Below are 15,010 nucleotides of genomic sequence, written 5' to 3'. Positions count from 1 at the left end.
GGATGGCAGCCCAGCCCCAGCCTGGGCTCTGGCGCGCCGGGCTTGGAGGCACATTCCCTGCCTGCCACTGCTGCGGGAAAAAAAAAAAGGTCTGGTGGGGTGGGAGAGCTTCTGCTGCACGACCTGGGCCTTGGCGGTGCATCACCTGCGGCACCGGGACTCATCCAGCGCACAGCGACACCCGCGTCACCCACCGTGCTGCCAAGGCAGAGCCTTGCGGGTCCCAAATAACCTTGCTAATATAATTACACTTAATTACCTGCAAAACGCAAAGAGGGGAACAAAGGGAAGCCATGCAATTCTTACCATGGGCTCCAGGTGATCTATGTAACATCTGCTTGAACAGAAATCACTTTCCAGCAGGATCTGCTTCTGCAGCAGTCTCTCATGGAGGACAAGGTCACAGTAAGAGGGGCTTGGGTTTTTTGGTTTTGTTTTTCCTCCTTGCTTTAAGAAGAAAAGTGAGAACACAACCATGTACATGGTTCAGGAGCACTGACAACATAGCATCGGAACAGAGCACCTTCACACCATAGGATGGTTTGGAGCATGGGATGGGGAATGACATATTGGGTAGCTGGGTTCCCACACTCACCGAAGCATTTCGCTTGTGGGAGTTTTTAAGTGGCTTAAGCCCACAGCTGTGCCACCTTGTTTGCCCAAGATGATGCCCAAAGAGAAGGCCAGGCACGAACCTGTAATCTGGGTTGATCCACAAACTCATCTCCATTCCATCAGCAGATAAGCTGCAACATGCCTCTTGCACAAAACACACCTACCTGTTTTCACCAGTGAAAAAAAAAAAATCCCCAAACATTCCAGACAGGTCAGGAGGGGGACAACTGGACCAGGTTTAGGTAGTTAAGGTCACAGAAGTTTGTTTACATGACACGAGTCTCACACAAATTGTTCCTGATTTTCATCAAAGCCACCAGTGGTTCAGGGGACTTCTGCGCTGTCAGGCCACTGTTCTGGCAAAGCTCACTGGCGCCCAGGCTCTCATCCATGGGTTGCACAAGTGAAGAAATTGGTGCATTGGGATCACCATGTCCCTCCAGCACCCACAGCCCTGGTCCAGCCTTGCTGAACACAGCGAGGAGGCAAATCCCCCCCAACAGCCAGTGGCTGCTGGGCATCCCCTCTCCCACCACAGCACCCCAAGACCCAAATCATGCCCAACTTGTGTCAGCTGCCACTATGCCCCCAGATCCATGGTTTCTGGAAACGAGCCTGGATGACACGTCCCTGACACAGGGAACAATTTTTCTCCCTCCTCCCATGTTTTGCCCTAACAGGGCTCTTCCCCTATACCCGCAGACATCCTCTTTGGGCACAGAGCAAGACTTCAAGAGCAAGGTTTTACAGAAGCTACCATAAAGGCAAAACCTCACTAAAACACAGGTTGAGAATAACTGCGCTGCCAGTGCCCATTTTAAAAAATGAGAGTTCCTCAAGCACACCCTGATTCTAGGGTATCGCACAGATCAATGGACCTGGTGCAAAACATAAAGATCAACCAAAGCAAAGCTAAAAGCAACTGAAGACAGACTGCCATGCTGGGTCAGTGTAAATAAGGAGAGAAGCATGTATTTAAGTGTTTTTATTTCAACTAATGCTTTGCCACCATATTACATCACTTTGAATAGCTTGGAATAGCAATATGATCTCAAAATATAGCAAATAGCTTGCCAAAGCAAGATAATATTAAATCCTATGGATACAGCATCTTCCTTCTTTGGCGACACCACTTCCTTTTATCTGTAAAAATAGTTTTATGTTCCAGCACATTTGCTGTTCGGTTTATTGAACCCTGCTGTTTATAACATTTGCCTCTTCCCCGCACAAAACCTCCCCACAATGTAGTATGGTTTTATATCCAACAGCATTTTAAATAAAAAAGTTATAGTTTTCATGCAGATTTTTGTAAAAATTATATTCTAGGTGCACAGAACTGAACCAAGATGCATACAAAAATGCATTCACTTCCATTCTCAGGTGTAACCGTGCCATCAGCAACATGATACGTTACTGTGAGAGGTCCAAGGATGGTAGTATTCTCATATATAGTATAACTTTAAAAAAAAAAAACAAAACAACAAAAAAGAACAAAGCCAAAAAAAAAAGAAAAAGCAGAAAGAGAAAAAACTGCCATGCTTTATTTGTAATCAAAACAGTTAGATGTATAAAAAAGCACCATGTACAGAGAATACCAGAGGAAGATCCATCTTCCTCATTACACATTTCTCATGTAGCATTGCGAGCTGGCCTGCAGGTCCCAACTTGTACTGTAGCTTTATTTGCGAAGTTAAGGAAGTGGACAAACCTAGAATATGCTTGGACCGTATGACAGAAATTAAACTGGATTGCAGAGAGAAATTAGATTTGTTTCCATTACAACTCATACTAACCACCTTATAGCCCTCAGAGGTAAAAAAACCATGCACCAAATATCTGAGAAATAATGGGGTGAAAACAGCTCCAGAGCAGTATTGCAAGATGCAGGTCTGTTATGAATGCATTTCTGTGAGCTCTTGATAAGTTAAACTTTCCTTTGGGAAAAGAGCACGTCTGTTGGTTAAAACTCCTCTCCCTGAGAATTTTGATAAGAGTTTGTCTTGCAAAGCAAAACAAAGTCCTTTGAACTTCAACAGTTCCTAGGCCAACAGCATTTCAACGTGGTCACAGCGGATCTGCTTACTCATGCACCCAGGGTGGCAGGTTGGGTTTTTGTTGTGGTTTGTGTTTTTTTTTTTCTTTACATGGATCAACCCTTTTATACTCGCTTCATTCCTCTGCCCATCAAGCAGGCAAACACGGTCATGACCATCTTCGGTTTCACCTCCACGAGATCTTCTGGAAGAGCATAAACTCTGGCACCGATTCTTCTTGCCATGGACACAGCATACCTATTCACCACAGAAAGATGAATGGTCAGAACTGAGACTGCTACCAGTAAATGACAAGTCAGCTCCTGCCCTATCCAACACAGTTTCACCTATTATCCTCTTTATTAAGATTCAAGATGTGCAACAGTCCAATCACACCACATCTGTTTGTTTCATAAATGTTTTTTTGATCTTTTGCTGTATTCCTTTTCCACAGTAAAGTGTCTTTAATGTGCAAATAGACCCTTGAATGTCAAGTCCACTTTACCAACAGTTAAAAAAAATTGTAATTCATATTTGTTAGGGCTAATAGATAGCATGTATAACCAAGGATTAATCAGCTAACATTTACATTTCCCCTTCTGTTTGCTCTTTAGAAATAATCAAGCGAGACTATTATCTGCAAGAAACTTTGCTGTCATTCTACCACCGCAGAACAGTGACAGAACACACACTTCAAAGACATGTTTTAATAGGCATACTTTAAACTTGACAACCTATGATAATTCAGTGAGACATGAGACAAACAAGGGTTCGATTTCAAAACCCTGAGCACTTCAGATGCCTGAACAAACAGGTGAGAAACAGAATATCATTGCTAAGAACTGCTTGGGCTGTTCTGCATTTCCCTCAACAAGCCAGAGAGTCCAGCCAACTACTCCCTCCAGTGTTATGGGCAAGGACAGCAATTAGATTTCAAGTGCTGCCTGTCTAAACGATGCAGTGTTAAAAGAGATTGAAAACCACAGTAATAAACTGTGGTAAAAACACTTGCAGCTGAAGGCCAGTGCATAGAAGGCACACTCTTTCGATGCAAAACAGCTTTTGAGACAGAAAACTTACTTAGCATTATTTTGTTTGTCATCTTCTGATAGATGACCAGTCTTTACAAGGTCATAGTTGATACAACCAGGCTGTATAGCATCAATTAAATCCACAACCGCCAAGCTTGTGCTGATAGTCTTGTCCTAGAGAATGCGGGGACAGACAAGTAAAGATGAACATCTAATCCTTAAAGCATACTTCTCGCCTCAATTCAGCTGCTCTGCAACATGCAACAAAACAAGCTTTAAACAGGCCATTTCAGAGCACCAGATTATTCCCAGCTGGACCACAGGGAAAACCAAACTGCTGCTTCTCCTTTGATAATAGTACAAGATCATTACTCCAATTTACTGCAAGTGCTCTGAAAATACAAAGCACTACCCAATGGGCAGGCAGCAGGTCTGCCCCGCTGACCAGACCCCAAGGGACGATGCTCACCTACAAATGCTCACCAGCTCCAGCCCCCATGCTTGCCAGCATTCCAGCCCCCACCTCTGCCCCAGAGCCTAACCACCCTCCCCTCCTCTACCACCCCATCAGCTCTCTTGCCCCACCACTATTCCCCACCATGGGCAGTCCTAAAGTCTCCTCTCTGATAGCTCGAAGCCACTTTGTTCCCAGCACAGACTGAATCCTGTCCTGTTTAAACCCCTTTCTAAGATGCCCCTGCTGTTCCTCCAGCCAAGGAAATAGTTTCTGGGCACCCCTCTCCTTCTGAATGCAAGAGGAGAACCCGCACCTTGAAGTTCTGGATGGAGGTGGACTTGCCGGCTGCTTTCAGGGTCTGGTTTACCCAGCTGACTATAATGTCATCATTGGCTTTCTGACCATCACCCAGGTCCTCGAGGACATTCAGCGTGTACCTGAGAACCAGCAGAGAGAACAAGATTAGGCACAGAGTGTGGGCAAAGCCCTGGTGAGCATGCAGCCAGGATGCAATGTGAGCCCATGGCAGCTTGGAAAGTCTTCACATACTCTCAGCTCTGCTTTTTTTTTTTTTTTAAACTCCTTTAGCAAAAAGGAAGAATCATCTATCTTATCTGAAGTATGATTTCTGTTAAAGCATTTAAGTCTTTCTAGCCTTTCAAGTCCTTTAATACGAGATCACAAAATTGCCTGGACTCAGGACACTTGTTAATCTGTTTCACCATTGACCATTTGCTCCGTAGGGTTAACATATTACCTAAAAAGTGTGGATCAACTCATGGGGTTAGCATTCTGACCTCTAATGCCAAATAAGGAGCTACCATGAAGCTATTTTGCAGATATATATTATATATTTGCATCATCTTATACTTCTGCAGAAATAGATAAGAAAAAGGACAATCAACTTTATCTGTTATTAAGTGTCTCCTTGCCCCCATTCCAATGCAGAAGGGGGTTATAAAGCAGCCCTGGAATGTTTCTCTCTATATTTCCAATTAAAAATTAGAACATAAATTTTTCCTGCTTAGGGTTTCTGCATGTGGACCAGACTTGAGCAGGCAAGAGAGAGGTGATCCTGGTCAGCAGGATGTTCACAGATCCACCAGCAGGTTCTCCAGAGGTTTCTGCTCCAGCCTCCCATGTGCAGCAGGATCAGCTCTGCCACAGTTTTGTCCAGCTGTGTCTCAGAAATCCCCAAAGAACAGAGGTTTTACAGTCTTTCTGGGTGACCTGTTCCAGTGCTGCAGTGCTTTCATGGCAAAAAACCTTCCTAAATTCTGTACTCCATTCACAAGTTTTACATGTTTCAGACAGGTCCTACCTTCTCATCAACTGCCAGACTAAGGCTAGTGTCAGCGTTGGGTTTCCATCATTCAGATCCTGTCCTCCGATGCCAACCAGGGAGAATTTAGCTGGATGCTTTCCCAAGTCTACAGCGTAGTTACAGTTTTCTAGCTACACAGAAGAAGAGTTTGAACAGAAAATCACTCACAAATACACTCACCTGACTGGAAGCCTCAAATAGGAATTTCTAGTGTCCATGGCTTCTTTTAAAGTCTTTTGAAATGCCTACCTTTTTCATATTTGCTCCAAGCTTAGGGTACGGAGGCTTGTTAACCTTATTCCAGTCAACAGGAACTTTGATCTTTTCATATAATTGTAGTATTACCAGTGCGTCTTGGAGATCGCTGAAGTGGAAAACACTGATTAACCCTCATGTTTCAAGATTTAAATACACTCTGACTCTGTCACATCATGAATAATTACTACTCTTTACAGGTTGTTGCAATTTCAACAACCCTAAAAAGAAAAAAATTCAAAACATTTTGTAGTTTTCAGGGCAGGAGAAATGCTCCATGCTTAACATCAGCTAGCTGCTGAGCTAAAGCAGCTTTTAACATGGTAATCAGCAACAGATCTAGGGAAGAATTTTGCCACATAAAATCCAAAGGTAGCCACCTCTCTCCACTGACTACAGGGGCCCAGAGTATCTTGCCTCCTAGCTATGATGTCTTGGTTAAGCCCTAAAATTAGGTGACAGGGAATTTAGGTCCAGTTGCTCTAAAGCAGTTGCTCGAGCAGATCTAAATGTATTGGGATCTCAGAGTACCAATTTACACAAGTTAAGGGACAATAAACAAACTGTCTTCAGCCCTTAAAGGCAATTGCTGCTGTCAAGTGCTGGCTCAGAAATCCCTAAGCTACGCACTGCAGGCAGGGTACAGTGAGCATCTCCCACTCCCTACCATCACCCTTTCTCTTTGCCGAGCTCTTTGCTCGGCACTGTGGCAGCAGGATGCTGGTGCAGGCACATCTCTAGTCTGATCTAGTTGGGTCTCTCCCAAGAGCCTAACGCTTACCCATAGAGGTGATTTACATGGGGGTTCACACCAAGGGAGTTCATCCAGTTGCGGAAGGTCCGTTCCTCACGTGTCTCTCCTAGATGAGAGAAAACAGGTTCATGCAACTTCTGCAAGCTCAAAGCTGCGCAGGGTTTTCCACCTTGCAAGGCAGGGAGCTTTGAGCAGCATAGCTCCTCAATTAGGTTTTAGAGCAGAAAAATGGTATTTTCTCTACTATAATTTTTTCAAAGGAAGAGGGTTGCCCTGATATCTAGTTTTGGATATCAGTTTGATTTCTCCAGGCCTTAGAAGAGCATGCCTTTTGCACTTTCTGCAAGAAAAAGTAGCAGGAAGGTCTTTCACACAGATGTTAGCTAACTGCTGCCTCGGAGCCAGGCAGCCAAAGCCCTAATCCCAGTTCTGCCAACAATTAGTGCTCCCATGCACATCCCACTGCATTACTGAGGTGCTCCTGCCCATCGCAGGAAATGGCAAAACCAACTTCCCAGCCCTGGCATGGGGACTGACGGCTGCTGGCAGTGCCCTACAGGTTCAGGCTCCACATCAGGGTCAGAGCAGCTGAACAGGCTGTCAAGTACCCTTCTCATCTGCCCCAGATGAGTAAACAACCACTGCGGCGTTGAAGCCTCAAATCACAAGTGTTACTTCAATGGAGATACCTCTTCTGAGCACAGCTTCTTGTGATACAAGAGTTTACTTTAGATATTTCCCTCTTGCTAATTTTGTGACTGATATGGCCATCACCTTCCAGAAGGGTCCAGTCGATGTCCTGGTTTTCAGGCTTGGTAAGCGCTGGGTACTTGTTGAACAGGTTGGCAACAAAGGCCAGGTTCAGTTTGGGATTGCCACTGACCACATCAGCCGGCGTGACGAACTGCCGGCAGCCAAGCCGATCTGCCTGCTGAAGCATGTACTCTGCTCTCCGCAAGTCATCCTTTTCCTGCCAGGGATGCAACAGACAAGAGCTGTCATGGAAGAGATTGGGCTACAAAGCAGATGGGAAGCTCCTGACTGCTACCTGGAGCAATGTCACAACTCCACCCGCCTTCATGAGGCATCAGTTGATAATCAAAAAAAGGGATGAAGCATGCACACTAATCCCTGCTGCTGTGGATGTAATTGTCCCAGTTTGTCTTGGTATTTTTTTCCTAGTATGGTGCTTTCCAAGTTTATATGCTTTCCAACTACTATGCTTTTTGATCTCAGTGGTTCAAAAGGAGAAGCCAGTATGCTCCCAAATGGAGCAAAACCACAAACGATTTCTCAATCATATATGTTAATTGGCAGTTAGTGATCAAGCCCGCACCTACCACTCATTTAGCACATACCTGAGGTGCGCACATGCCCACTGACACTTTACACGCTCCAGAAATTAAGATACCAGGTTACCTGGATGTCATGGGGCAATTACGGGGTACAGGTAGTTCGCAACTGTACAGCATGAGGACACGATGGCCTGAATACTTACGTTGAAACCCGACATGTTAATATCAATCTGAGGCTCTCCTTCTTTCTGCCCTTTGGGTGCAATTTGATTGAGAAGGTGGAAATAAGCTCTGGAATCCTGAAATGGATGAAAAAGAAAATTCAGGTCTCCCGCGCAGCAGTGAATACACCATAACAATTCATTTCAGGCTCATCTTTAACAAGTCACTGTGCATAATTGGCTTATGTACCTTTACTGAATTACCAAAATCTGTAAGCTTAAAAGAGAGCATGATGGCAGAAATCCAGGCAGCAGAAAAGGAAACAGAAAGGGAAAAGGTTAGAAATATTTAAGATAAAAATTATGGGTTTTAACTGTTTGCAAGCTGCCTTTGCTGCAAGCTCTGGTGTGGCAGCCTCCTCTCCAATGGCTGGAGGAGGCAGTGACCCTGTGCTGCTCACTCTCATGGCCCCCACAGCCAGATGTCCCACGGCGGCCCTAACCCCTAAACAAGGCAGCCATTCCTACTGCTACAGCAACGATGAAAACGGCTCAGCGAAGACAAATTTCAGGCAAAAAGATGATTATAAGAAGTCTGAATGTTTTCTCCTGTGCCTGCCCATTAGCCAGAATAGCTTAAAGGAGAGAGGCCACGGATGGTCACAGACTAGGAGGAGCAAATAGTTGCAGTAATTATTTTATCAACTACAAGTCCTTTTAGTCCTCAGCACTAAGAAGGACCTCAGCATATCCTGGCAGCCTGTGGGTTGCAGACAAGCCAACAGCTATCAGCAAAGCTGGAAGTAATTTTGACGTTGGAAATAAGAGCGACCATGTGTATGTGCGCACATGCACACACACACAGGGGAGCTCTGGGCTCCCCATGCACCTCAATTATCAATTTTTTTTCTACCTCAACAGTCCTTGAACCTGGAATCCACTTCAGTCCTCTTTCTCCTCCTCAAAACTGCTGGCCACACAAATAAGCTCCAGAAACCTGCTGAGACCAGTATCCAAAAACCCCACACTGACAAGGAGTCACCACCCTCCATTTCTCACTAGTACTGAAAGAAAAGAGCCACCCCCTCACGTCTGAAAAACAGCTGTAAGACTCCCTGCTCCCGTTTCTATGCAGCCCAGTGTAGAGAATAAGGGGTCTCCTTTCCCTTCCTCTCTCCAGCCCATAACATTTTGGATGAAATGCCACCACCTGCCAAGTGTGTGTGGAAGTCATGTTCTCCAGGGATGCAGTTAAGCATTCCACCCTGTCTGAGCAAGCTGCATGCCCTTGAAAAATTATTTCCATCAAAAAAGATGGATTAAGAACATTTGAAAACACATGAGTAATACCAGTTTCCTACTTGATTAAAACATGCAACAGCTTTGCAGCAGGATCCCACTAGCACTGGAGGAAACACTCAGACAGTTCAATGTTGGGCTCTACCTCATGGCGAGAGTGAGCAGCACTGCAGTACCTTTAAATATCCCATCCATAAAACCCCTGTTAAGCCCGCTCAGTGTATTAAGGTTCAGAAAGGTCCTGTCTGCAGATGAAGGGCCTCATTTACACATGCAAACACAACTCTGACTGGCTCCCAGCCTTTTCCCAGACACGCGCAGGCCAGGAGAGCTCTCAGTACCTTGATATCTGAGCTGAAGTTATTGATTTTGTGCCAGCCTGCGTTTTCCAGGTGGAAGTTGGCCCATCTTAGCAGCAGCTCTTCTGGGGATAGTTTCATAAGGTCCTCCAGATTTTCACCATCACGAAGTAAGGCAGCCAGTGCTAGAAGAAAAATGTGTGTGAGGGGAAAGAAGTAGTTTTCAAGAGGCAAACCTGCATGCCAGAATTAGAGCTGCAGCAACATTTCAGGGGGAGAACTGGGGGACAATACCAACTACTGATTAAGTCAAAATAATCTGGGTATTAGTGGAGTTTTCCTGAATTGGTTGTTACACAGAGAAGAGTATGAATGACCTAGAAAACTGTGTGTAAAAAAATATTTTCCAGTTTCTTGTATAATATTCTCTGGATTGTACGTGCAGTCTTTTAAGCTGATGACAGTAAGCTAAATGTAAATGTATTTCTATCTCAATGAAAAAGTGCTTCCAAGCAGTTTCATATGCACTGTTAAAAAAAGCCAGAGAAGCCAAGACAAGCTCCCTTTCAGCTGGCCGGTGTTTCCCTTGCCACGAATTTTCAATCTAAGCCAAACAATGTTACCACTCCCTGATTGGGAGGTTTAAATAAAAGACACTGAAGCCTCTCCATCCATTTGGGTGCTCTGATAGCCCATGCAGGAATAACAGAGCTCTTTGAATGATTTGAAAAGTTTAAATTTTGGAAGCTGTCGTGCAGGACCAAGTGAGCACAGGGGGCGAGCTGCAGCACTGCTCTCCCACCATCAAGAACAGAGCAAGAGCTCAGCTGCACCACTGACAGTAGCAAGGAGGATTTTAGGAGAACCAAGTCATCGCAACACATTCCTGAAGAGCTGAAGCCCTCCTCTTTTTTTTTTTTTTTTTTGAGGAAGATGTGCAGTTGTCTATAATCCTAAAAGGATGTAAGCAGCTTTTGCCACCTCCCAACACCGTTACGTACCTATAGCCAAAGCACACTGGGAGAGCCTGCCCAGCCCGAGGCATCACAGAGCAACACGCTCATTCGCACTGCAAGGCTTGAGCCAAGATGCATCTTGACTTACAGACTTGTGTTCAGCCAGTTCTCCAAGGCTGACACGCGTTACCAGGATGGCACAACCCACCCGCCTGAACCTGCTTCACAGCTACAAGCAGGCTGGAGAGCACTCAGCTTGGCACATGCCCTGATGAACCCGAAGGCGAGTACCCCCTTTCAGCAGAGAGGAGGGGAGGGAAGAGGCAGCGACGGGGCTGGAGGTGACAGCGCAAGCAATGCAGTGTTCATGCTTTAGAAGCAGTCACCTATAGTTTCATTTACCTTCATTTCTGCTGAGCTCGATGTCGGCAAACAAGCCGATCTTAATGATCTGCCAGAGAAGCCCAAGGACCAGGTGGGGTTTCCCTTCCCTCAAGTCCTCTGCGCCAATATTGACAACATGACACCCGATGGCGGATGCAGAATTCAACGCCAGGTTCAGGTTCTCCTGCGAACAGCACAGCTGAGTGAGACACAGCCAGGGGAGATGCTGCTCTGCCTTTCATCCAGCGCCAGCAGAGCGGAGATTTCCCCCTTGTCCTTGCTCCAACAGCAGTAGCTCGGAGGAAACACTCCCAGCCACTCTGTGGCTGATGTTTTAACGGAGCTGCGGTGACAGCAGGCTGAATCAATAAGAACTGAACCAGGCATCATCAGGGTTTAATTTCAGCCTCTGGTATTTAGTTTCAGCCTCTGAGTTAGTTGCATCTAGTGGTGTCAACAAGAATAAGGCTAGAGAAACGTTAAGTTATACGAACACGCGCGCACAGGCATCCTCACAAAAACAACCTATTGTACCATGAAATGATTCATAGATAGCCAACGCCAATAACCATATTGTTTTAAAAAGACAGCGCTGTATATAATCACCGCAGCAATATCAGGTGCGCACAGCATTTCAGCAATTTTACCCATTTTGTCATTAAGTTAGCGTTTTTGTCTTTCGAACCATACCCACAGCACTGCCAATTATGCGCAGTACAAAACTGCCTTTAATAATTAACTGCAAGTTATAAAACTCGCTCCTTTCCAGAGTTCCACAATAATGCCTCGAGCCACCATGCTGTTTTCATTAATTCTATCTGAATACAAATTTCAGCAAAAATACAGAAATATGCTATACCTGAATTATGAATGGTGTGAGTTTCTTCTTGTTAATTGCTCTTTCATCAATCGTGTCCGGAACAGAAAGGTTGATCATTTTACTGGCAGGAGGAAAAACAATAACATTTGAACAACATTTAGTATTTAATCTCAACAAAACTCAATGCACTGTCACAATACTCACCATAGTACCTTTCCTTTTGCCTGTTTGGCTTTGTGTATTTTTTTTTTAATAAAATCAAGGTTGTGTAAATCAGAAGTTAATATTTACGTTATCAAGAATGTATTTGTAAGTAATAGCTAAGCCTGAAACCTTAAACATGTTACTGGCCACTACCTATCGCAGCTGCTGGAGCAAAAAGAGCACATGAATTATTCACAGCGCAGTCACTGAACTAGCGAAGACTCATTGCTCTATTGACATCCACTGCAGATTCTAGAAGACAACGTGCTTCCTCCTCTTGTTAAGGTGTACTACTGCTGGCAAGAAAAATCTGCCCCCAAAAAAGCACAAACGCTTCGAGAGCTCAGTGGGGAGCACGTGAGTGCAATGGATTTTTAGTCAACAGAAAACATGGCAAGTTTTTACTTTATATTATGAACTACTACCTACTCGGTTCAGTCTTTGCCTGAAGACCTGAATTACTTGAAACTGTGCGGGGAAGGGGGGGACACACAGACCACAAGCTAAAGAATAAAAAAAAAAAATAAAAATGAAAGGCAACGGGCAGCCCACTAAACATCTTTTGCGTATTGATACAGAGTTACTGAAATTCCAGGCTGATCCAGTTCTCCACTATATTAATTCCCTTACATTTAAAAAACAAACCAAAAACAAACCCAAAAGAAACTCCATACATAGAAGGTGGCTGGTGTTTAGCAGTCCTGGATGCCTTCTGTTTTCACCATGCAGCAAAATAAGTTACTTTGCTAACTTAGTGCAACTATTATCAAAAGCAACAAGAGGATTCCCAGAAAATCCATTTTTGGGTTAATTCATAAGGTCACCAACATTCCCACAGAGGTTACCGTCTGCCTAACCATCCAAGAAAATGAGCTATTTAACACATCTGCCCTCCCCCAAGCTACCTAGCATCAGGCTGAGTTTGCACCAGGACAACTTCTGCTCTGGCAGGGCACCTTCTCACCTTTAGCAAACTCAGTCTCAAGCCCAAACAAAACACTAGACAAAAATATCAGCTCGTGAAGTTGGCATCAAAGCTGAAGCATCACACAATGACAATGAAAGCCTGAGTGACTGAGCCCCTTTTTATATGTGCACAACATTATGCACACACACTAGTCACAAAAACAGCCTGAAAATTCCCCTAACTACAGTTTTGGCAAGTTATTTTGGTCTTTTTGTTTTTGTTTTGTTTCGTTTTGTTTTAAATTCAGGAGCTATCATGACTTACCATAGCACAATCCCATCTCCCACAGCTTTGAACAGGTCATCTGTATTTGGGTTCATTGGAATAACGTGCCTACAGTCGGGATCATTTTCCAGGGCTTTGTTTATCCAGTTTACAAAGGCATATTTTTCTTCCTCTAAGATAACCAATTGTAAATTTAATACAGACTTTTTCATAACATAGCAAAGATTTTCCAAAAGAATCAGTGTACAACAGCCCAGGGAAATAAAAGCCCCACTATCATTACCACACTACTTTATTAGTCACACGAAGTTTAAAGAAATATGACTTTCACTTCCAATTACCAGAATATTCCTGTTATTTACTCATTACTCAACAACTTTATTATATTCAAGTGTGACACAAGGACTTCATCAGCAAGCACAGTTAACAAAACAAATAAGCACACATTTAATTTACACACTGCTAATCTCTAATTCTGTCCTGCTCTCACCTTGACGTGAGATCATTCAGCTATCGGAAAACAAAAGCACGGCATGTGGCAGGACAGTAGAAATCTACTATTTTGGGCATACAGCCTCCACTCACCCAAGAGAGGAGCTGAAAGGCAGAGCAATACCTGAGTAGGAGTGCTGCGTCCCCTCGCTGGAGAGCTCCGAGGTCCCCCCGATGGCACAGATTCCCTCCTTCCTGTTAATTGCTTTTCTGAATGTTTTAGCAATATCGCTGCTTTTCACCTCTTGGAAAATCTACAATTTAAAGTGCTCTGTTAGACAAGAAAAACTTGTCCTCATAAAATGAAAGGACCACAGAAGCAGCTATTTCATCTTTGCTTTAAAGCAAACTTTGTAGTAAAATCAGCAAATGTGAAGGGCCCAGCAAGGGTGTAGTGGTACTAAATTTAACAAGGACAGTGGGCAGAGAGTCATCCCACTCTCTCAAACCCATATTGCAAGTGCCTATTCAAAGAGAAGCATTAGGCATGAAGTACCTCGCATACATTTACCTTTTCAAGTACATTTCAAGAGACCACGAGAAAAAAACGTGGTCTGAGAGCAGTCTGAGAGCAGGTACGCATGCAGCAGTTTCCACAGGACCAAAGCTGAGAAAGCTGTTGTGCAATTTTAACCTTTCTGTGTAAGCCAGACACTCGTGTGACTGTGACTTTAGTTCACACAAAAGACTTTGTGTCCACAACACAAGAAACAATTCTCTTTAACCATAGAACAGTCAAATCTGCAATAACGTGTAACAAGAGCTCCAGGTAAGGATTCCCACACCCCTCACAGTAGGTTTGGGCTAACTGACAAAAAACACCCTCACGTTTGAGGGCAGAAGAGATGCTTTAGCACAGAAAGATCACATGTGCCATTTGTGCAGGTTGTATGTTAGTATTAGTGGCCCTGAGGTCCTACAGAACTGAGCAACTATTAGGACAAAATACATTCAATGGCTTGAAAGCCTACTGTAACTCCCTCAAAACTTAACCAAATTCGTTTCAACCATGCTGAAAAGACAAACAAAACGTATGCAGGTTCTCTAGACGCTACCCAGAAAAAGGCAATGAAACAGCACTGTAAAGCAGAACAAAGTGCTTCTGTTAAAAAGAGAGGAGGGGACTTGCCCACCTGGCTGTGGAGGAGTCACCGCAGGGCCAGCCTGCTGACTGTCATGCCTTATCCTCCCCATCCCTTAAACACAGGGAAGGTGGCAAGTCAAGAGGATCATGCAGTGCAGTTAAACCATCTCCTGATGGCACGCAGAAGAAGTTTTGCTCACCCCAGTGATTAGGTAGAGCTGAATGAAGACTCAAGAGCCCAAAATTTTGGGGTTTTCTGGTTGGTTGGTTTTAAACATAAGGATTTTGATACAGATTTATTTATTTTAAAATTTGCTGGACTAATTACTACTATTGCATACCTTCTTTGAAAATA

At 44.2% G+C, this 15,010-nt stretch overlaps 1 protein-coding gene across 3 annotated transcripts in view; it reads right to left on the bottom strand.

Moving 5' to 3' along the window:
- Positions 1 to 1,585: 1,585 nt before the first annotated feature.
- The window catches only part of PLS3 (plastin 3), a 53,685-nt gene continuing 40,260 nt past the window's right edge, over positions 1,586 to 15,010 (bottom strand). For all 3 annotated transcript variants that reach the window (XM_087748943.1, XM_087748944.1, XM_087748945.1), the window contains exons 4-16: positions 13,696 to 13,825; positions 13,119 to 13,251; positions 11,723 to 11,804; positions 10,882 to 11,047; positions 9,566 to 9,708; positions 7,968 to 8,063; positions 7,244 to 7,439; positions 6,497 to 6,575; positions 5,710 to 5,824; positions 5,458 to 5,591; positions 4,450 to 4,573; positions 3,729 to 3,853; positions 1,586 to 2,906 (exon numbers count right to left, since the gene is read on the bottom strand). In XM_087748943.1, coding sequence (XP_087605069.1) covers positions 2,774 to 2,906; positions 3,729 to 3,853; positions 4,450 to 4,573; positions 5,458 to 5,591; positions 5,710 to 5,824; positions 6,497 to 6,575; positions 7,244 to 7,439; positions 7,968 to 8,063; positions 9,566 to 9,708; positions 10,882 to 11,047; positions 11,723 to 11,804; positions 13,119 to 13,251; positions 13,696 to 13,825 — 1,656 coding nt within the window. In that variant the 3' untranslated portion in view covers positions 1,586 to 2,773. The remainder of the gene's footprint in view (positions 2,907 to 3,728; positions 3,854 to 4,449; positions 4,574 to 5,457; positions 5,592 to 5,709; positions 5,825 to 6,496; positions 6,576 to 7,243; positions 7,440 to 7,967; positions 8,064 to 9,565; positions 9,709 to 10,881; positions 11,048 to 11,722; positions 11,805 to 13,118; positions 13,252 to 13,695; positions 13,826 to 15,010) is intronic.

This window comes from Nipponia nippon, unplaced genomic scaffold (genome assembly GCF_047370975.1).
Source record: "Nipponia nippon isolate SJK-2023a ecotype South Korea unplaced genomic scaffold, ASM4737097v1 scaffold_12, whole genome shotgun sequence".
In the NCBI taxonomy this organism is placed as follows: Eukaryota; Metazoa; Chordata; class Aves; order Pelecaniformes; family Threskiornithidae; genus Nipponia; species Nipponia nippon.
Note: the sequence above shows the minus strand (reverse complement) of the source record. Positions and strands in the feature narration are given on the sequence as shown.